The 17,730-nt window shown below is 39.5% G+C and overlaps 1 protein-coding gene across 4 annotated transcripts in view; it reads right to left on the reverse strand.

Annotated features, from left to right (window-relative positions):
• POC1A (POC1 centriolar protein A) overlaps positions 1-17,730 on the reverse strand; it is a 111,092-nt gene that overhangs the window by 42,693 nt on the left and 50,669 nt on the right. For 3 of the 4 annotated variants that reach the window (XR_010589119.1, XM_065551304.1, XM_065551302.1), the window contains 2 exons: positions 13,383-13,451; positions 7,408-7,506 (listed from right to left, as the gene is read on the reverse strand). Coding sequence is in view for 3 of the 4 variants with exons in the window: in XM_065551304.1 (XP_065407376.1) it covers positions 7,408-7,506; positions 13,383-13,451 (168 nt within the window). In the remaining variant the exon portion in view is untranslated. The remainder of the gene's footprint in view (positions 1-7,407; positions 7,507-13,382; positions 13,452-17,730) is intronic. The other variant, XM_065551303.1, reaches the window with a different exon arrangement.

The following is a 17,730-nucleotide window of genomic DNA, read 5'->3' on the forward strand; positions in this document are numbered from 1 at the left end:
CTCAAGACCATGTCTCTCCCTTTCCCATAGTGTGTAAAACTTTCCCCACAGTAAAAAGAATTTCACAGAAGGGCCTAGAGCAAACTTGGCAAGCATCAGACAAAAAGCAGGGCTTTCAGAAAGTAAAAAATCAACAGAAAATACAGGTTTACATTCTAAATTCCATCTCAGCCTCATCTAGTGTAGCTACTGCACTGCAATAATATCACATACTTCAAAATTCAGATGCTAACATGCCTAAACAAAGGCCAATATTTGAGCTTAAAAAAGTATTTATTTAATATATTGAATTTTCCTTATTTTCATATGTATGAAAAGTTATATTTACAAACTTAGCTCACAAACTACAATCTTTGTTCACCACCACCCTTTTTAGCACACAATTAAAGATAAATATCTAAGCAGTTTCCAAATGCCAATGTGATATCAATTGTTCAGCATTTGCTCTTCAGAGAATTTACTATACATAGTCTTCCTAGAATCTGGAAAATAATACCAACAAATATATCATATAACAAAATACATATGCTAGTAAAATCACGACAATGATCACTACGTAAGGGAATTACCTCCCATCAACATGCTTTCTTTATACTGACAGGAAAATATGATGACAGTGTGATCAACTTTCTCTGCGAAGCATAAATTATAGGATTAAAGATTTCAGATCACATGTTCCAAGAAGATGGAAATATGGTCTATGGGCCTCATCCTGTCATATGCACAGACTCTTGTGCCCACAATGATCCCCATTCATTCAAGCGACCTCTGCACAGGCATAAGCATCTATCCATCTGGAGTAATTTGCAGGATCCACACCATTCATGATATTATAGACATCTTATAATATCCCCTCAGAGTTCTCTTTTCCAAGCTGAATAGTCCCAGTCTCTCCTCATACAGAAGCTGTTCTACACTCAATCATTTTTGTTGCTCTTCTCTGTACCTTTTCCAGTTCTCTTTTTTTTTTTTCAGATGAGGTGACCAGAATTGCATGCATTATTCAAGGTGTGGGCATAACATGGATTTATACAGAGGTATTATGGTATTTTCTGTCTTGGTATCTATCCCTTTCCTGATGGTTCCTAACATTGTTAGCTTTTTTGACTGCCAATGCACATTTAGCAGATATTTTCAGAAAACTATCTACAAGACCTCTTTCTTCAGCGGTAACAGCTAACTTAGACCCCATCATTTTGTATGTATAGTTGGGATTATGTTTTCCAACGTGCATTACTTTGCATTCATCAACAGTGAATTTCACCTGCCATTTTGTTGCCATCACCCAGTTTTGTGAGATCCCTTTTTGTAACTCTTTGCAGTCTGCTTTGACTTTAGCTGTCTTGCATAATTTTGTATCACCAGCAAACTTTGCCACCTCATGGTTTACCCCTTTTTCCAGATCATTTATGGATACATTGTCCAGCACCAGCCCAGTACAGATCCCTGAGGAACACAGTTAATTACCTCTCTCCATTCTGAAGACTGACCATTTATTCCTACCCTTTCTTTCCTAGCTTTCAACAAGTTACTGATCCATGAGAGGACCCTTCCTCTTATCCCATGACTGCTCAGTTTGCTTAAGAGCCTTTGGTGAGGGATATTGTCAAAGGTTTTCTGAACGTCCAGGTACACTATATTCACTGGATCCACATGTTTGTTGATTCCCTCAAAGAATTCTAATATCGTGGTGAGGCATGATTTCCCTTCATAAAAGCCATGTTGACACTTCCCCATTATACTGTATTCATCTAGGTGTCTGATAAATCTGTTCCCTACTATAGCTTCAACCGATATACTTGGTAAAGAAGTTAGGCTTACTGGCCTGTTGCAAGAATTGCCTCTGGAGCCTTTTTTAAAAACTGGCGTCACATTAGCTATCCTCCAGTCAACTGGAACTGAAGCTGATTCAATGATAGGTTACATACCACAGTTAGTAGTTCTGCAATTTCATATCTGACTTCCTTCAGAACTGCTGGGTAAATACCATCTGGTCCTGGTGACTTATTACTGTTTAATTTACCAATTTGTGCCAAGACCACCTCTACTAACATCTCAATCTGGGATAGTTCCTCAGATTTGTCACCTAATTCCCCAGGTATAGGAATCTCCCTCACACCCTCTGCAGTGAAGACAGATGCTAAGAATTCATTTAGCTTCTCCACAATGGCTTTGTCTTCCTTGAGTGCTCCTTCGGCACCTCGATCGTCCAATGGCCCCCACTGTTTGGCAGGCTACCTGCTTCTGATGTACTTAATTTTTTTGAGTAGTTTGTTAGTTGGTCTCCAAATTCTTTTTTGGGCTGACTAATTATACTTTTATATTGGACTTGCCAGAGTTTATGCTCTTTTATTTTTCTCAGTAGAAGTTGCCTTCCAATATGTATTTTTGCCTCTAATCACCTCTAACTCTGTTTAGCCATGGTGGCATTTTTTGGTCCCCTTAATATTTTTAATTTGGGATATACATTTAATTTGAGCCTCTATAATTGTGTTTTTAAAATGTTTCCATGTAGCTTGAAGACATTTCCCGCATGACTGTTCCTTTTAATTTCAATTTAACTAGCTTCCTCATTTTTGTATATTTCCCCTTTTTCAAGTTAAATACTACTGTGGAGGGCTTCTTTGGTCCTCCCCCTCCCAAGAATGTTAAAATTAATTGTATTATGGTCACTATTACTGAGCGGTGCAGCTATATGCACCTCTTGGACCAGCTCCTGTGTGCCACTTAGGACTAAATCAAGAATTGTCTCTCACCTTGTGGTTTCCAAGACTAGGTGCTCCAAGAAGCAGTCATTAATGGTGTCTAGAAATTTTATCTCTACATCTGATCCTGAGGTACCCAGTCAATATGGGGATAGTTGAAATCTCCCATTATTACTGAGTTTTCTATTTTTATAGCCTCCCTAATCTTCCCGAGCATTTTAAAACCACCATCATCCTCGTCAGATGGTTGGTAGTATATTCCTACTGCTATGCTCTTATTATTCAAACATGGAATATCTATCCATCGAGATTCTATGGTACAGTTTGATTCATTTAAGATTTTTACTACATTTAACTCTATACTTTCTCTCACAGATAGAATAAGTCTTGCTGGTGAAGGAGTGGCTCTGTCATGCCTATATTTTTTGTACACTGATATTACCATGATTAAACATTGTTCCACCAAATTTCTGTGATGTCTCTCAATATCTTCATTTAATACCCGACACTCAAATTCACCCATCTTAATATTTAGACTTCTAGCATTTGTATACAGGCATTTATGAAATTTATCATCAACATTTAGTTGTCTGCTTTCATGTGATGTAATTGAATGGGACTCTCTTTCATTGGACTGTTTATCTTCAATTTCTACTGTACTTTATCAAATTCTATCTTCTCTTCTTTGCTAGAATATAGAAAACCCCCTTTATAGATCCTCCCCTCAGGGATGTGTCTGTCTGAACCATGTGCTCTTCCGCACCTGTTGGCTTACCCCTAGCCCTTAGTTTAAAAACTCCTCTACAACCTTTTTAATTTTACATGCCAGCAATCTAGTTACATTTTGAAATAGGTGGCGCCCATCCTTCCTTTATAGCCAAGGTCCCTAAAGTCTGGATCATAGAATTATAGCAGATTAGGGTTGGAAGAGACCTCAGGAGGTCACCTAGTCCAACCCCCTGCTTAAAGCAGGACCAACACCAACTAAATCATCCCAGCCAGGGCTTTGTCAAGCGGGCCTTAAAAACCTCCAAGGATGAAGATTCCACCATCTCCCTAGGTAACCCATTCCAGTGCTTCACCACCCTCCTAGTGAAATAATGTTCCTAATATCGAACCTAGGCCTCAACTTGTATCTTATAAATGATGCAGCAATATTATCCCCCGCTACTTCCAGGATCAGAATGGAAGTCCTTTTTAGATCAAGTTCTGTTTTGAGTCCACCACATTGATGCAATGTCAGGCCAATTTGATCTCAAGTAGTCTGCTGCGAAGAGCAGTAGAAAGATAGAAGAGTCATGTATAATTTAACATGCAATCACTCATTTCTTATTATATCCATCACTTGTGCTAACCTGCTTCTCCTCTCTCAAGAAAGCTATCAGAAGAGCTATCTGGTATTATATATTTTTGTTTACATTACCTCTACTTTGGTCAGTATACACTTTTTCACAATGCTTAATAAAGTAGCAGGACTTTGTAGCACAAACTCATTAGGAAACACATTTATTGATTTAGGTGAAAGGCAAAATGACACAGGAAGTACTGAAGTGTATCCCCAGTATTGGTAAGGAATAATTGACAATAGCCCTTGAAGGGATAACTCAGTAACAAGGTTAAAGGATTGTGCAGACAGCCTTTTTTTAAAAACAAAATTCTTAGTACAGTCATGCGGCAGTGGTGGAAAAGATTAAGCAGCTTCCTTTTATAGTGGGTGAAGTTATTGTTCTTAAATCAGGAAATCAAAAGCTCCTTATGAGAAAAACAAACTGCAGTTTTAAAGTTTGATTTTGTAAATTTTTTGAGAGGTGGGTTGAGCACAAGGATGAGGGGAGGAAGGATACTATAACCTCTCAAAATCATAACAAAACTTATCTGCAGAAATATCTTGTTTTTAAACCACTCTAGCTTGCCTGAGACAAAACACAGCCCTTACATATAAAGAAGGCTGAACATACCTCAGTTTTAATGCTTGCAACAAAATGGAGTTATAAGAAAGTGCTTTAAAAAAAAAAAACCACGAAGCAGATTTTACCTTTAAAGAAAGTATTATCCAAAAATAACATTTAAGGATAAGAAGTCGTCAAACTGATGTGCAAGTGCAATGTTACGGAAACTAGGGCTCAGAGTACAAGCTATTTACATCACTTAAAATAATAAATCAAACCACCTCCAGAATCATTAACCTGTTTTCAACAACCATACCTGCTATGCTTTACAGACCATTTCACATCAATTTTAAAGCTAGACAACCTATGGAATTTAAATCAGCGCTTGGGCTCTTCACAAGGAAAAAATGTATTTAACACCATCTCATCCTCTTACAATCCAACCTATAATAGGAAAACTATGGATTATTAAAATGAAATATTCGTAGTAACCCAATGTATATCAAGATACTGAAAAAACTGAGGCTGTTGAGCATTTTCATTTTCAAACAAAAAAGGACAGGACCATAATTTGGGTATGTGTAGCAAATCCCCTGATAAAGCACTTGTATAGGTCCTGCCTTCACTATATTTATAAGCAGGTTGCAATTCACCTGTTCAAGTAGGAGTGTTACACACATGGTAAGAACAGTGAGAACCCTGAAGACCATGAGTGTAATCCTGTAACCACTGTAACCAAGGGGGTTTGCTACTGATTTCAATGGGGCCAAGATTTCATCCTAAGGTCCACTGTTCTGCTAAGGATCAGAGCGGTCTCTCATCCACATGGCAATGCTAGAACATATTTTAACCAATTCCTGTGCTACAGCAGAATTTACACTGTGGTTAGGATCACAGTGATATGGCATGGAAGTCCTGAATTGTTTTAATGGACTATCCATTCTCAGATTTTCAACTAGTGTTTTTCTTAACTTCCACTCTTACTAACCCCCGTGCAGTTCCACCAGCAATAATGCTAGCATGGAAAGGCACCTGAGTGTTTTTAACCAAGATGTCTTTTAACCATGGTCACAGCAAGTCTAGACGACACGGTGGTTAAACACCATGCCAGTGCTCCCACAGTTCTTCCCACATGGTGCAATGGTGTAATATTTTTCTTAAAAGTTTCCCTGTCACTAGGTCTCATACTAAAACTTCACTCTGCATCTACTTATGCTTCACTCCGGTATATGCAATTTCTTCTGATCTAATATTTTTGGAATGCAGTGACTTTAACAGATAGGTTATGCTGCTTTCCTTAGAAATGTTACTTCCCCTTGCTCCTCTGTCCAGTCGAGCAAAGAAGTCTCCATTGTCTCATGAGAAAGAAAGGAACCAAAGTGACTGCAACTACTCTTAACATGGAACGAAGAGCTGATCTTCCAGACACAAGCATGCACACCACAACGGCCAGCACAACCAGTGGCCATTGGAACTCTGGGGCGGGAGAAGAGATGGAGGGAGAGAGGGCTGAGTAAAGAGAGGGGAGGATCTGCCTAGTCCACCTGCTTCTTTTGCAGTGACACACTGCTTTTAATGAGTGAAAGGGCAGCAGGGGTGGGGGATGGCAGGCCATCTGAAATTAGGGAAGACATTAATAGTCTAAAATCGTCTAGTTCATTTTAGTAAAGTGATAACTAAGGGGGGATATGATAGATGTCTCTAAAATTATCAACAGTGTGAGGGGGAAAAAAGTGTTATTTACTGCTTCATATAAAACAAGAAGCAGGGGTCATTCAATGAAATTAATAGGCAGCAGCTTTAAAACAAAGTAGTACTTCTTCACACAACGCACAGTCAACCCGTGGAACTTGATGCCAGGGGATGTCACAATGGCCAAAAACAAAACTGGGATCAAAAGAGATTTAGATAAGTTCATGGAGGATAGGGCCATTACTGGATATTAGCCAAGATGGTCAGGGACCCAATCCCAAGTCTGACTGCCAAAAGCTGTAACTGAATGACAGGGGATGGACCACTTGATAAATTGACCTGTTCTCGTCACTCCCTCTGAAGCATCTGGCACCAGTCACTATGGGAAGACAGGCTTCTGAACTAAATGGGCCATTGGTCTGATCCAGTATGGCCTTTCTTCTGTTCTTATTACAAAATATATTTTAGCAATTCTGGCACAAGCCTAATGGATTTATTCATAAGACTAGACTTGGGTTGCTGTTAATGTTTTGTTTTCTTTTAAATGAAACATCCAGATGGTAACTATATCGTTAAGAGCAATTCTATTCAGGTTATTGCTTATATAGTCCCTTTTCTCTAAGGCCATATTATTCATCCAGTTCTTTAATTGCACTTTTTATGGGGTAATCAGAAACAATACCAGCCTCATCAATAAAACAGACTTTCTGCAACTTAAGTTAATGCAGGAGAACAAGATGACTCTGCGGCCTGAAATGCAGCCAGACACCTTGTAAGGTGTAGGTAATGCTCATCAAATATCCTCCGAGTTCTCATTGAAAAGGGAAATAGCTGGCTCATAATATACCCAAAAGCTAAAAGTGTTCGAAAGAATATCAGTGAGCGGTGCTCACACAGATTTCAAGAGCTATTGTTAGGCACTTGATTAGAATTTAGCTTCACTTGGTAATGTCTTGGAATGGAGAGATCAGCTGGTAGGGAAGAGAGAAGAAAGCTCTTCCTGCAAAGCTTCAGAGAAAAACTAGTGTCTCCTCTCAAACATATTATACAGGTAGGTAAACTAGGGAAGTCAAAACATCAACAATAATCATCAGTGTTAAATGTAAGATGGTCTGACCTACCAGATTGTGAAGAGTTCCTGTTACATTAGTGGCATACTTCTGAGTTTTCAATACATCTCCATAATCAGCAGCATCAAAGTTAGTTTTCCATACCATCACCTGCAGAATAAAAACCAGCTGGCTAAAATTAATCCTTTTAAAAACCTCAATTTGCATATATATTCATTCATTTTGCTGGCAGTCTGGAAAAGTGTGAGCACACCCAGGGTTCTGAGAGGAAAGCTTTGTCAGCAAAGAGCAATATAATAGGCTTTGGCAAAATCAGAAAGATGTTATTCAATAGAGAAGTTATATAGTCTATATATTGTCTATATAAACATTTAGTTTGCTGCAAGCTGGGGCGTGAATCTATTCCACAACTAGTCTGTCATGGACTAACCTGTCTGTATGGATCCTACTGATGCGCATTAACAATATGCTTTAATAGATTAATGTGCTTTAATCTACTCCTCTCTGAAATGGGACTAGATCAAAGCGTGCTAACGTGCATCAGCAACGTCCACATGTTCAGTCAGTCCACAAAGTAGAGTCACATCCCAGCAAACTGCAAAATTGTTTGTGTGGACAAGCCCATAGTTTGAGTTCTCAAAGATAATGGCCTTTTCTGACCTCCCTAGACTGCTACCTAGGTAATACCAAAAAATGTTTGAATACTACTAAGAAATCCACTGAGAAGCTATATTTTACATTATACTAATCTTCAGGAATGGACCTGACTACCAGTACTTATTTTTTTACCTATGGATTAGCACTCAGGAGAAGAGGGCTTGGTTGGCAAAGTAAAATGAGACCTATGGAAACATACTATCTACCAAAAATGAACCCTAACAACAAGCAACTTCTCTCCATAATAAATTACATATCCACCATAAGTACTTTTGGAGAGTGCCAAGACAAAAAATCTGGCTTCTCTTCATAAACTGACCATTGGAACATATGAAAATGAACAGGGAGGAGGGAAGGGAATTCCTTAAGACCATGAATTCCCATTTAAGTTGGTAAGTGTTTAAAATATTTTAAGCTAGTCAACAAATAAAAGGACATTTAAATATTTGTAGGATTTAACATTGGAGGAGTAAAAAATGGTTTACAGTTTTATTTCCATGTTTTTAGACATATTAATCGTATTTCACATTATACTTCCATAGTTACAGAAACTTACTGTGCAATTGAGAAACAGTAACCAAAATAGAAAGACACCTTTGTGTATAACCTAAAGCCCCCAAAAGACTTATACCCAGGCTTAATTTTACACACAGAATAACTCAGTGCATAAAGTCAAGCATGTGTATAAAACTTTGCAGGATCAGGCTATAGGCATTATGATTTAACTTCCATAAATAGCCTTATAATTCTAATCTTAGAGGAAATTTTTACTGAACACATTCATAATAGAAGTGTGCAGGAGACTTTAAATATACACACAGTTTAAGAGTTATTTCTTCCTCCTTGCATTAAAGTTTTGCACATGCACACACATACACTCACAAAAAAAATCACCTTTTTGCCGATATTAAGCATAGAAAATTACAGCCAAAAGGGAGGATTTTTCAAAAAGGTATAAAACTGGAAGTTATAAAGGAACTTGCTACCACAAAAGCTAGATGAGTAGGACCTTTTGGAAAAAAAGAAAAGATCAAGTGTTATAATTTGGTTTCCCAGCTAACCAGTAGCAAGAGATATTTCTAGACATGCGAAATGTCATCTCTGAGGAAAAAAAAAAGGGACTAGCTATCAGATACAACAGAGATTGCCTCATATGAAAAAATATACAAATTCAAAACCAAATAAAGGAATCCAAGAAACCTTTGCAACTAACAATTAAAGGGAAAAGCCACCGCATATGCAGGTTACCACACAAGTCATCCAGTTATGTAATTGAGAGAAAAATAGCTAATACTGTCCACTTTCTTCATATTACTTTAACACATCTCAATTTCCAATTTAAAGTCACTTACAGGCATGTCAAAAGTTATGAATGTTTTTTAATGATTATATAACAATCTTTTTATATGGTAACTATTTTTGAGGTGTATCATTACTACAGCTTTCAACACCATCCCAGTTTCTTCAGAAAAAAAGTCAATATTAGCAGAAAAGCCATACTACAGCCAGCTTGCTATTTCTATTAATCTCTTTATAAACACACAGAGTTAGGTAATTATTTCAAAAGCAAAACTACAAGTAAAACCTTAATAAAATTACCCTGCAAGAAAAAAAGGGGGGGGGAGGAGTAATCAGACCAGTGCCTCAAAAGATGCTGTTTAAAGGCTAAAAAGAAAAAAAACACACTTATTGAAGTAGTAAAGTAACCTTTACAAAAAAGACATGTTCCATTTCCCAGCAGTGCTTCAGGGGCAGGGGGAGAGGGGATGGGATAGATAAACTATGTCATGAGTTGAGGGTAGAATTTTTTTCTCCTTAAAAGCATAACATTGGAGAAAGCAAGCTAAGGAATAGAGCAAACCAATTCAAAGGGATTCAGATGCATGGGGCTTACATGTTGATATAAACCCCATATAGACAACAGGGAGCAAAATAATCAGAAGCTATTATAAAGGAACATTAATAAGGAACGTAGACCAACACAAAGAGCATAAGAGAATGAAACTTGCATAACAACTGTCACCTACCCCCACCACACATGCCTGCCTACTGTGGTGTTTAGATGCTGCATATGATTATTATAACTGGGAGCACTGGCTGTTGAGAGTCTGAAAGGACTGGGTGATACAACATTTTGGCAAGGATGGATCTTCTGCCTCTGAACCCACCTGCACCCTTTCTGCAATGCCCAGGTGAGCCTCCAATTGCTTTTACTGTCTGGAGCCATATGTTTGAGACTTATCTGCTTGCAATCAGTGCTACAGAAATTTCTGAAGTAAGAAAGCGTGCTCTGCTAATCCACTGCCTTGGAGCAGAAGGGCAGCGTATATTTTACACGTTTCTTCTTGCAGATGATAAATGATAAGATGATAAATGTGAGACTGCACTCACTGCATTAAAGAACTTTTTTGTGCCAAAAGTGAATGTAGTAGCTAATCGCTACAGATTTTGCCAGTGTGAACAGAAACCAAGGGAGATTATAATGCAGTATATTGCTTCTGTGAGGAGTCTGATTGTAACTTGTGACTTTGGGACTATGGCAGATGAGATGATTAGAGACCAGCTCATTGAGAAAACCACCATGCTTCGCATAAGAGAACGCTTACTTCTAGAACCACAACTTACACTAGAAAAAGCAATAACCATTGCTACACAGATTGAGTCAGCTACAGCTGAAGCCAAAATAATGAGCAAGGGTACAGGAGGCCCAGTCCAGGCTGTGACTCCTTTGCAGAAAAGTTGACTATCACTGCAGACAAACAATTGCAAAAGGAAAACTAATGAAAAGCCACTGAATCAGCAAATGCAAAATACAGTAAAAGCATGCTTTCGCTGTGGATTCCCACAACATCTTGCAAGCTACACAGGATGTAGCTTTTGCGTTACTTTAAAGAGGTGTCTCTTACTGAACCCAAACTTCACTTGGTGTGCTATTTGAAAAACCATATTCCAGGACATGGCTGCCTGACAGCAATAGTTACCTTTGGTGATTGCTGTGTAGCTGCGGAGTTCTACATTGTCCACAAAGGCACTGCTATCCTTGGCAGAGATTTATTAGCTGCTTTAAATCTCAGGGTAGTTAATGGACAAATTGATCTTCCTCAGCAAAGCACTCTTGCGGTACACACACCAGTTTCAGCTGGGACCCAACTCCAGGTTGAGGAGAAACTTGGCTGTGCTTATGGGTTTCTGCATAAAGTTAAAATGCGGAATAATGTGATGCCTGTACGACTCGGGATGAACCCTCTTTGCTCGATGGCTGTGTGCTACGAGGTACACACCGGCTACTTGTGCCTGAAGAATTACAGTCAAAACTCATACACCTGGCACATGATACTCATCAAGGAATTGTCAGAACCAAACAATGACTACGGGATCTGTATTGGTGGCCAGGGATGGACTCTCAAACTGAAGCACTCATAAAATCCTGTGTCACTTGCCAAATGCATGATAAGACAGCAGTGACATGTAACCCTCCATTACAGCCTGTTCCTCTTCCTGAATCTGCATGGGAAAAAGTGGCGATTGACATTGTAGGACCCTTTGATACTGCTCCAATTGACTGTCGTTACGCCATCACTTTAATAGACTATTTCAGCAAATGGCCTGAGGTAACGTTTACATCGCAAATTTCTTCTGCTACAGTAATTAAGTTTCTCTCTTCAGTTTTTAGCCAGAAAGGTAACCCCAGAGAACTGGTTTCAGATAATGGTAGTCAAATTTACTTCCCTGGAATTTGAAACTTTTCTAGCATTTTACACAGGAGGTTATCCCTATATTACCCTCAAGCCAATGGAGAAATCGGACAGTTTTACAGAATTTTGAAAACAGCTAAACTGGAAGGGCGATTGTGGATACCCTTCACTACTGATTTCTTTGAAGCATGACATGGGCTACACAACATGCCACAACACAAAGAGCACCTGCAGAGTTACTGCATGGGAAACGGCTGAATACTAAACTAAACATTGCTGGATTGTTAAAGGCACGACCTGATGCCCCAAACAAGGATTATGTGAGAAAGACAGTTGAACAGAACCAACCAAGTCTAAGGCTTTCACAGACAAACAGCAGGGTGCTAAGGAACCACAGTTTGAGTGTGGTTCCTTTGTTAGAATACGAAAACCTGAAATCTTAGGCAAAGGGGACCATAAATTCACAGCTCCTCTTAAAATCAGAGAGAAGAAGGGCCCTTACACCTATCGACTTTCTGATGGGCGGGTATGGAATGCTTCTTATCTTGCACCTGCCTATGCACCAAGAGGAGATTATGCCAACACCCAGTCTGCATTGGATGACTTCACAGTAGAACCAACACAAGACATTGCACTGGAACCGGGGCTTGAGAGACGGCCTGTCAGACTCAGACGACCACCTGCCTGGACTCAAGACTATGTTATGTAGTATCTACAGTATTTTCAGTGTAATATTCCTGCCAACAGGATAGTGTCTTGTTTCATATTTGTTCCTGGGGTTAGAACAACAATGTTTATTTTAATTTGGAAAGTTTCTTAAGAGAGGAGGGAATGTGGTGTTTAGAGGCTGCATGTGATTATTAGAACTGGGAGCACTGGCTGTTGGGAGTCTGAAAGGACAGGAAACAGGAAGGAGGGGGGAGGAGTTGAGGAGGCTGAGTGAGAGTTACAGAGTGTGCAGTTACAGCTTGATAAAGGGATTTCCACTGTAAATAAAGTTCTGTTCATGTTTGTTAATACCTTGCCTGGGTGATACAACACCTACACAATCTCTCAAGTGGTAAGAGGAAAATGAGAGTGATATCCCATTGAAGGCAACAGCAAAACTTTAATGCAGCCAGAATTTCACCCTGCAAGCCCAGGTCCTTGGGATATACCGCAAACTCTGGTATTCTCATACTGTTTGAACAACAACCCTTACTGTGCCTCAGTTTATCCATGAGGAATGGGTATAATATTGACCGACGTCTTGGGGTGATGCTTAGAGAGCCCTTTACCTTGAGTGGAAAAGTGTTTTACACTAAAGTGCTGATTGTTTGGGCACTCGAAAACTTCTCTTGTATGTAGTAACTATATTCTATTGGATTATTTTCTTCTATTTCCTCTTATATCTTGATTCACCTTACAAATGCTCCAGAGGAGATATTCCATCTATATTTCATTCCCTAACCTTAGACATGCAACTTTCTCAATTTTAGCCAATTTTCAAATGCTATCATCTTAAAAGGTCATCTGTGCTAAAGCTAATTTATCCCCTCCTCCCCAAACTACATAGTTCCACAAACACTTGATTTTTCTGCATCATAATTAAACACATTTTTTGTTCACTCAATTACATCAAGAATCTAGAAAACAGAGTTTAGAGATGTCAGATTAGGCAGATACATCACACACCTGTTCATCTGACCCTCCAGAAGCAAACAAGTCCCCAGTTCTTGAGAAGGCAACACAGGTAGCTGGCCCCTGTAAAACAAAAACATTTATAGATGAGAGCTACAATGCTAAGGTTCAAGATAGGTCTTCAGACAAAAAGTATTAGTATAATTTTAACTCAGTCAAAATCAAAACACTTATTCCTCAATACAGATTGACAGGAGCTACTTTAAATGAGAAACTTCTAGTAACCTCTTTTTAATTTAAGATACCCAGCTCTTCAATACCAAATAGCCAAGTGTAAAAAGAACTACGTAGGTGTTTTAGTGAGAAGCGATTAAGGACCATGTGTAAAATTTTCAAAATTACTTAAATCAGTTTGAGCCAGATTTTCAAATGGTATTTAGGTACCCAAAGAGACTGCTTCTGAAAATCCCACTAGGCACTCATCTGCATCTTCAGGCACCTAAATGCCCCTAAAATCTGGCTTCCAGACACTTAAAAAACATCTTTTAAGGCATAATCCACCCTTTGTACCTTCTCTGTACATTCAAAATAATGTTTAAGTAATTTTAACATTCAGATTTACAAAAGCTTGGACTCCAAGGAGGAGTCTAGTTTTTAGTCACATATAAGTGAGAAACAAGGAAAGTTATCTTTCCTTGTCCTAAGTGTAATGAAACTTCCTTCACTTCTTTTTCTAACTTCCATTTTAAACTTCAGTCCATTTCCTTCTCCCCTTTCATTTATTGAATCTGACTGAGGGAGGGACTATTTTAAAACCCTTCAGTCTTTCATTTTAAAATGGTCAATCTCCTCTTTTTTTTTTGTTAAACTAGTACTTCTAGAAGTAGCACTTGGAGTTAGTGACCAAAGTCTATTCCACAGCTCCCAAACAATGGGGGGGGGAGGGGGAAAGAGAGGCTGGGGATGGAAGAGGAGAGCGTCAGCAACAGCAGGAAACCGTGAACATATACAGTGTTACATTTTCAAGAGGTAAAAGACAGACAGTAATGCAACCCCAAACATTCAGAAGTTATGAATCAGCACCTCCACCCCACAAAAAGAAATAATGATTAACTTTAAAGTTGACTTTGAAAAAGCATATCTAACTATTTGGGACTCTATTTGCTTTCTGAGCCTTTAGAAGTCACATTTTCAAGCTTCTCCTCCCCAACTACAAGAACTAGCGGTTTTAAATAACACACCTACTAAGTTGAGATTCACACAATCATGTATCTGCAGGAGCTGGTGCTTTCAGAGATATCAAATATTGTGAGAACTGGTAATACTGGGATTGTAGCCCTCATCTGCTCAGATCAGTGAATCACACAGAGCATACCAGAACATCAATCCAATTATCTTTTTATCAGTATTTTTTTAAACAAGATAGAGAAACCTGTTAATGTAAAATGGACAGGTCTCAACTGATCTATCCCTCTTAAATGTAAGCCCATGCTACGTTACTGCATTTCTTCACTCCCTGCTATAAATGTGTAGCTGCAGCTGGCATGAGGGAGGAAGCAGAGGGGACCAGTGTGGATGGGATGGGGAAAGGATGGATGATTAGGACTGTGCATGCAGCCTGAGGTGGGGATAGCCCAGTGCTTCTCTGCCAAAATGTCAGCAGGTGAAGGGTATCCAAAGCTGCTACCTCAATTCTCCAATGTACCAAGTTACTAGTACTACAGCACGATCTTGGTGTGCTAATGTCTCTGTGCTGAATCACTGGGATCTCCCTGCACTCCTCCCCCGCACTTCATTGCAGAAGCCCTATGTGACCCCAAAGCCCCAGTCAATCCGCCATGCCACAAACATCCCCAAAGTCCCACTCATGCAGAGCTTCATCTCTCCTTTGGAGCCCACTTCTCCTATCCCCACTACCCAGCCTGCCTCCCAAGGCGCTTTGTGCTGAGCAGAGCAAAAAGAAGGGAGGCAGGCTGGCAGGCAGTGTCAGAAAAGAGCAGCAGCTGATAAATCTGAGCAGCCTCCTTAGCTAATATTTGCATAGTTCAGGTCAATATTCGAAATCGAGGAAATAACTTGTTTCATTTTAAAAGTGCAACAGCAGCCTGTGTCAGAAAGTCGCACTGATGACATCTAAGTAGCCTGGGACAGTGGTTAGTTAGAGAAACCCACAGAAGCCTGAGGAACACAGCAACATTTCAACAAGGAAGCATTTCTAAAATCAGTTTCCTCTGCAGAACTCAGTAAATATTATACAAAAAGAGCTACACAGCAAAGAGTCACTGTGTCAAACTTGGAAACTAAGTGTAATCATTAAAGAAAGCGGGAATTTTTGCTTTAAAGTACAAATCTCATGTCTACAGTGCCCTGACCAGACCAAAATCCACACTGAGATTCGGACTGTGTTAAGTCTAGAGTTGTGCAAGAATTCTCCCCCCGCCCTCCAAACACGGTGTTGGGAAATGCACAACGATTACCACAGTTTGCCCTATCACCATTATGTTTATAGAGGTAGACAACATCGGCATCCTTGAAGTCCTGTGGCACGGATTTTTGCTCCCAGATAATGCGGAAGAGCCACGCGAGATGCCTTGCAGTATGGTAGTCACCCTGCTTACAGATCTCTGCTGGACTGCCATCTGGTGCCAGTGCTTTCCCTTATGACATTGCTGCTTGATTGTTGTTATTATCTCATAAAATAGGGGACTAGTGCAAGCTCTACTTGTAATGGGCATTGTGGAAGAGCATTAATTGCTTTCTTGGAAATGTTGGAAGCATGACTGAGAAAAACTAAAAAAAACTTTCCATCCATTTGGAGCAAAGACGTGATCTTTTTATGGTGGTCATCAACATCACTAAAGCTTTTGACTCTGTAAATCATGAGGGACTCTGGTGACTTTTGCTTCTCGCTGGCTGCCCTGCAATGTTCATTTCTGTCATTTAGTCCTTCCACGAGGAGATGAAAGCCAGAATAGTGGAAAATGGTAAAATGTGTGTCATTGCCTGGAGTGGCTCACAATCGAGTGCACCAAGCTCAGGGCAGACTGTCAAAAAGCTGGGCAGACACCCCAAATTGGTTGTATGTTCTAGAATTAGATTTCACCAATCCAGTAACAAATGTAAAACTCCCAAAGTACTATAATAGTCTTATAATGGACAGTCCCCTTGGACACTCCAGTCTATCTTGCAACCCAGGAAAGCTAGACTGTGTGATAAATGGTCACTTACACCAAAGACCACAAAATATTCAGGCTACTCCCAGTCCCAAGAGACCATTCACTTACCCCAGATCAATTTGTATCTTAGATCTCACACCAAAGACAACGCTTATAGCCAATCCTGTACTAAGCTAACTAAAGGTTTATTAACTAGGAAATAGAAAGGAGAGTTATTTACAGGTTAAAGCAAGCAAGCATATATACACAAATGAGTTTCAGTCTAATTCAAAAGGTGACTGTTGTAGTCATCTCAATTCAAAACATCTTTCAGGGCTAAACTATACCAAGTTGCACAGGGGTCTCTTTGCTTATGTTTAGTAATCTTTGCTCTTCATAGTCCAGACAGCATAGAAGAGATTCAGTTTCTCCTTGTCAGGGATTTTTATCCCCTCCACTCCAGAGCGCAAACTGATGGAATGAGTTCATGCATAGGTCCCGCCTTCCTGGATGGAGTTAGCAATGCAGTCAGTCAACAGGGCTTCTGTCCTTTGATGCTATACAATACCTCAGTTGCTTCAATGGGACATCTTGTATGCAGGACAAGCATTTTACCTTAATTAATGCTTTTTGTCCTGTTTGGCAAATTACCCAATTACAGAAGTTTACAATGCAAATACTCAATATAACTTTATACCATGGGCTATAGAGGTTATAAAGTGAAATCAATACATGCAGCATCCTACACGCATTGTATAAAAGTCTAAACACACTCTTATCAACTTAAAATCTAATATCTATTTTGATTATGCTAACACACTGGTAAGCAAGACTTTTCTAGCTATGCATTTGTAAGTGTTCAGTGAGGCCTGGGGCCTTGGCATGAGCTGGCACCTGGTCTGCCAGTCACCATCAAACCCCTTTCCTGTCACCAACAGCTCCAAACAAGGTGGTGTGCTGGCTTCCACTCTTTTCTATCCTTTGTTCGGCTATGCTCATGATGCATCTCATGACATTGATGGAGTATTTATCTACTGATGGAAAGACATTCAAACAGCAATGCTTCCATGCTCATGCAGAAGAGGCAGATTTATTCATTAAGGAGCCTTTATTTGCTAATGACTGTGCACTGCTTGCTTGCTCAACTGATGACTTTCAGTTTATAACTGATCACTTCGCTCATGCACTTTGATTTCACAATCAGTCTAAAGAAAACTGAAGTGCTGTAGCAACCTGTGGCGGGGATG

This window comes from Chrysemys picta, chromosome 7 (genome assembly GCF_011386835.1).
Source record: "Chrysemys picta bellii isolate R12L10 chromosome 7, ASM1138683v2, whole genome shotgun sequence".
Lineage (NCBI taxonomy): Eukaryota > Metazoa > Chordata > Testudines > Emydidae > Chrysemys > Chrysemys picta.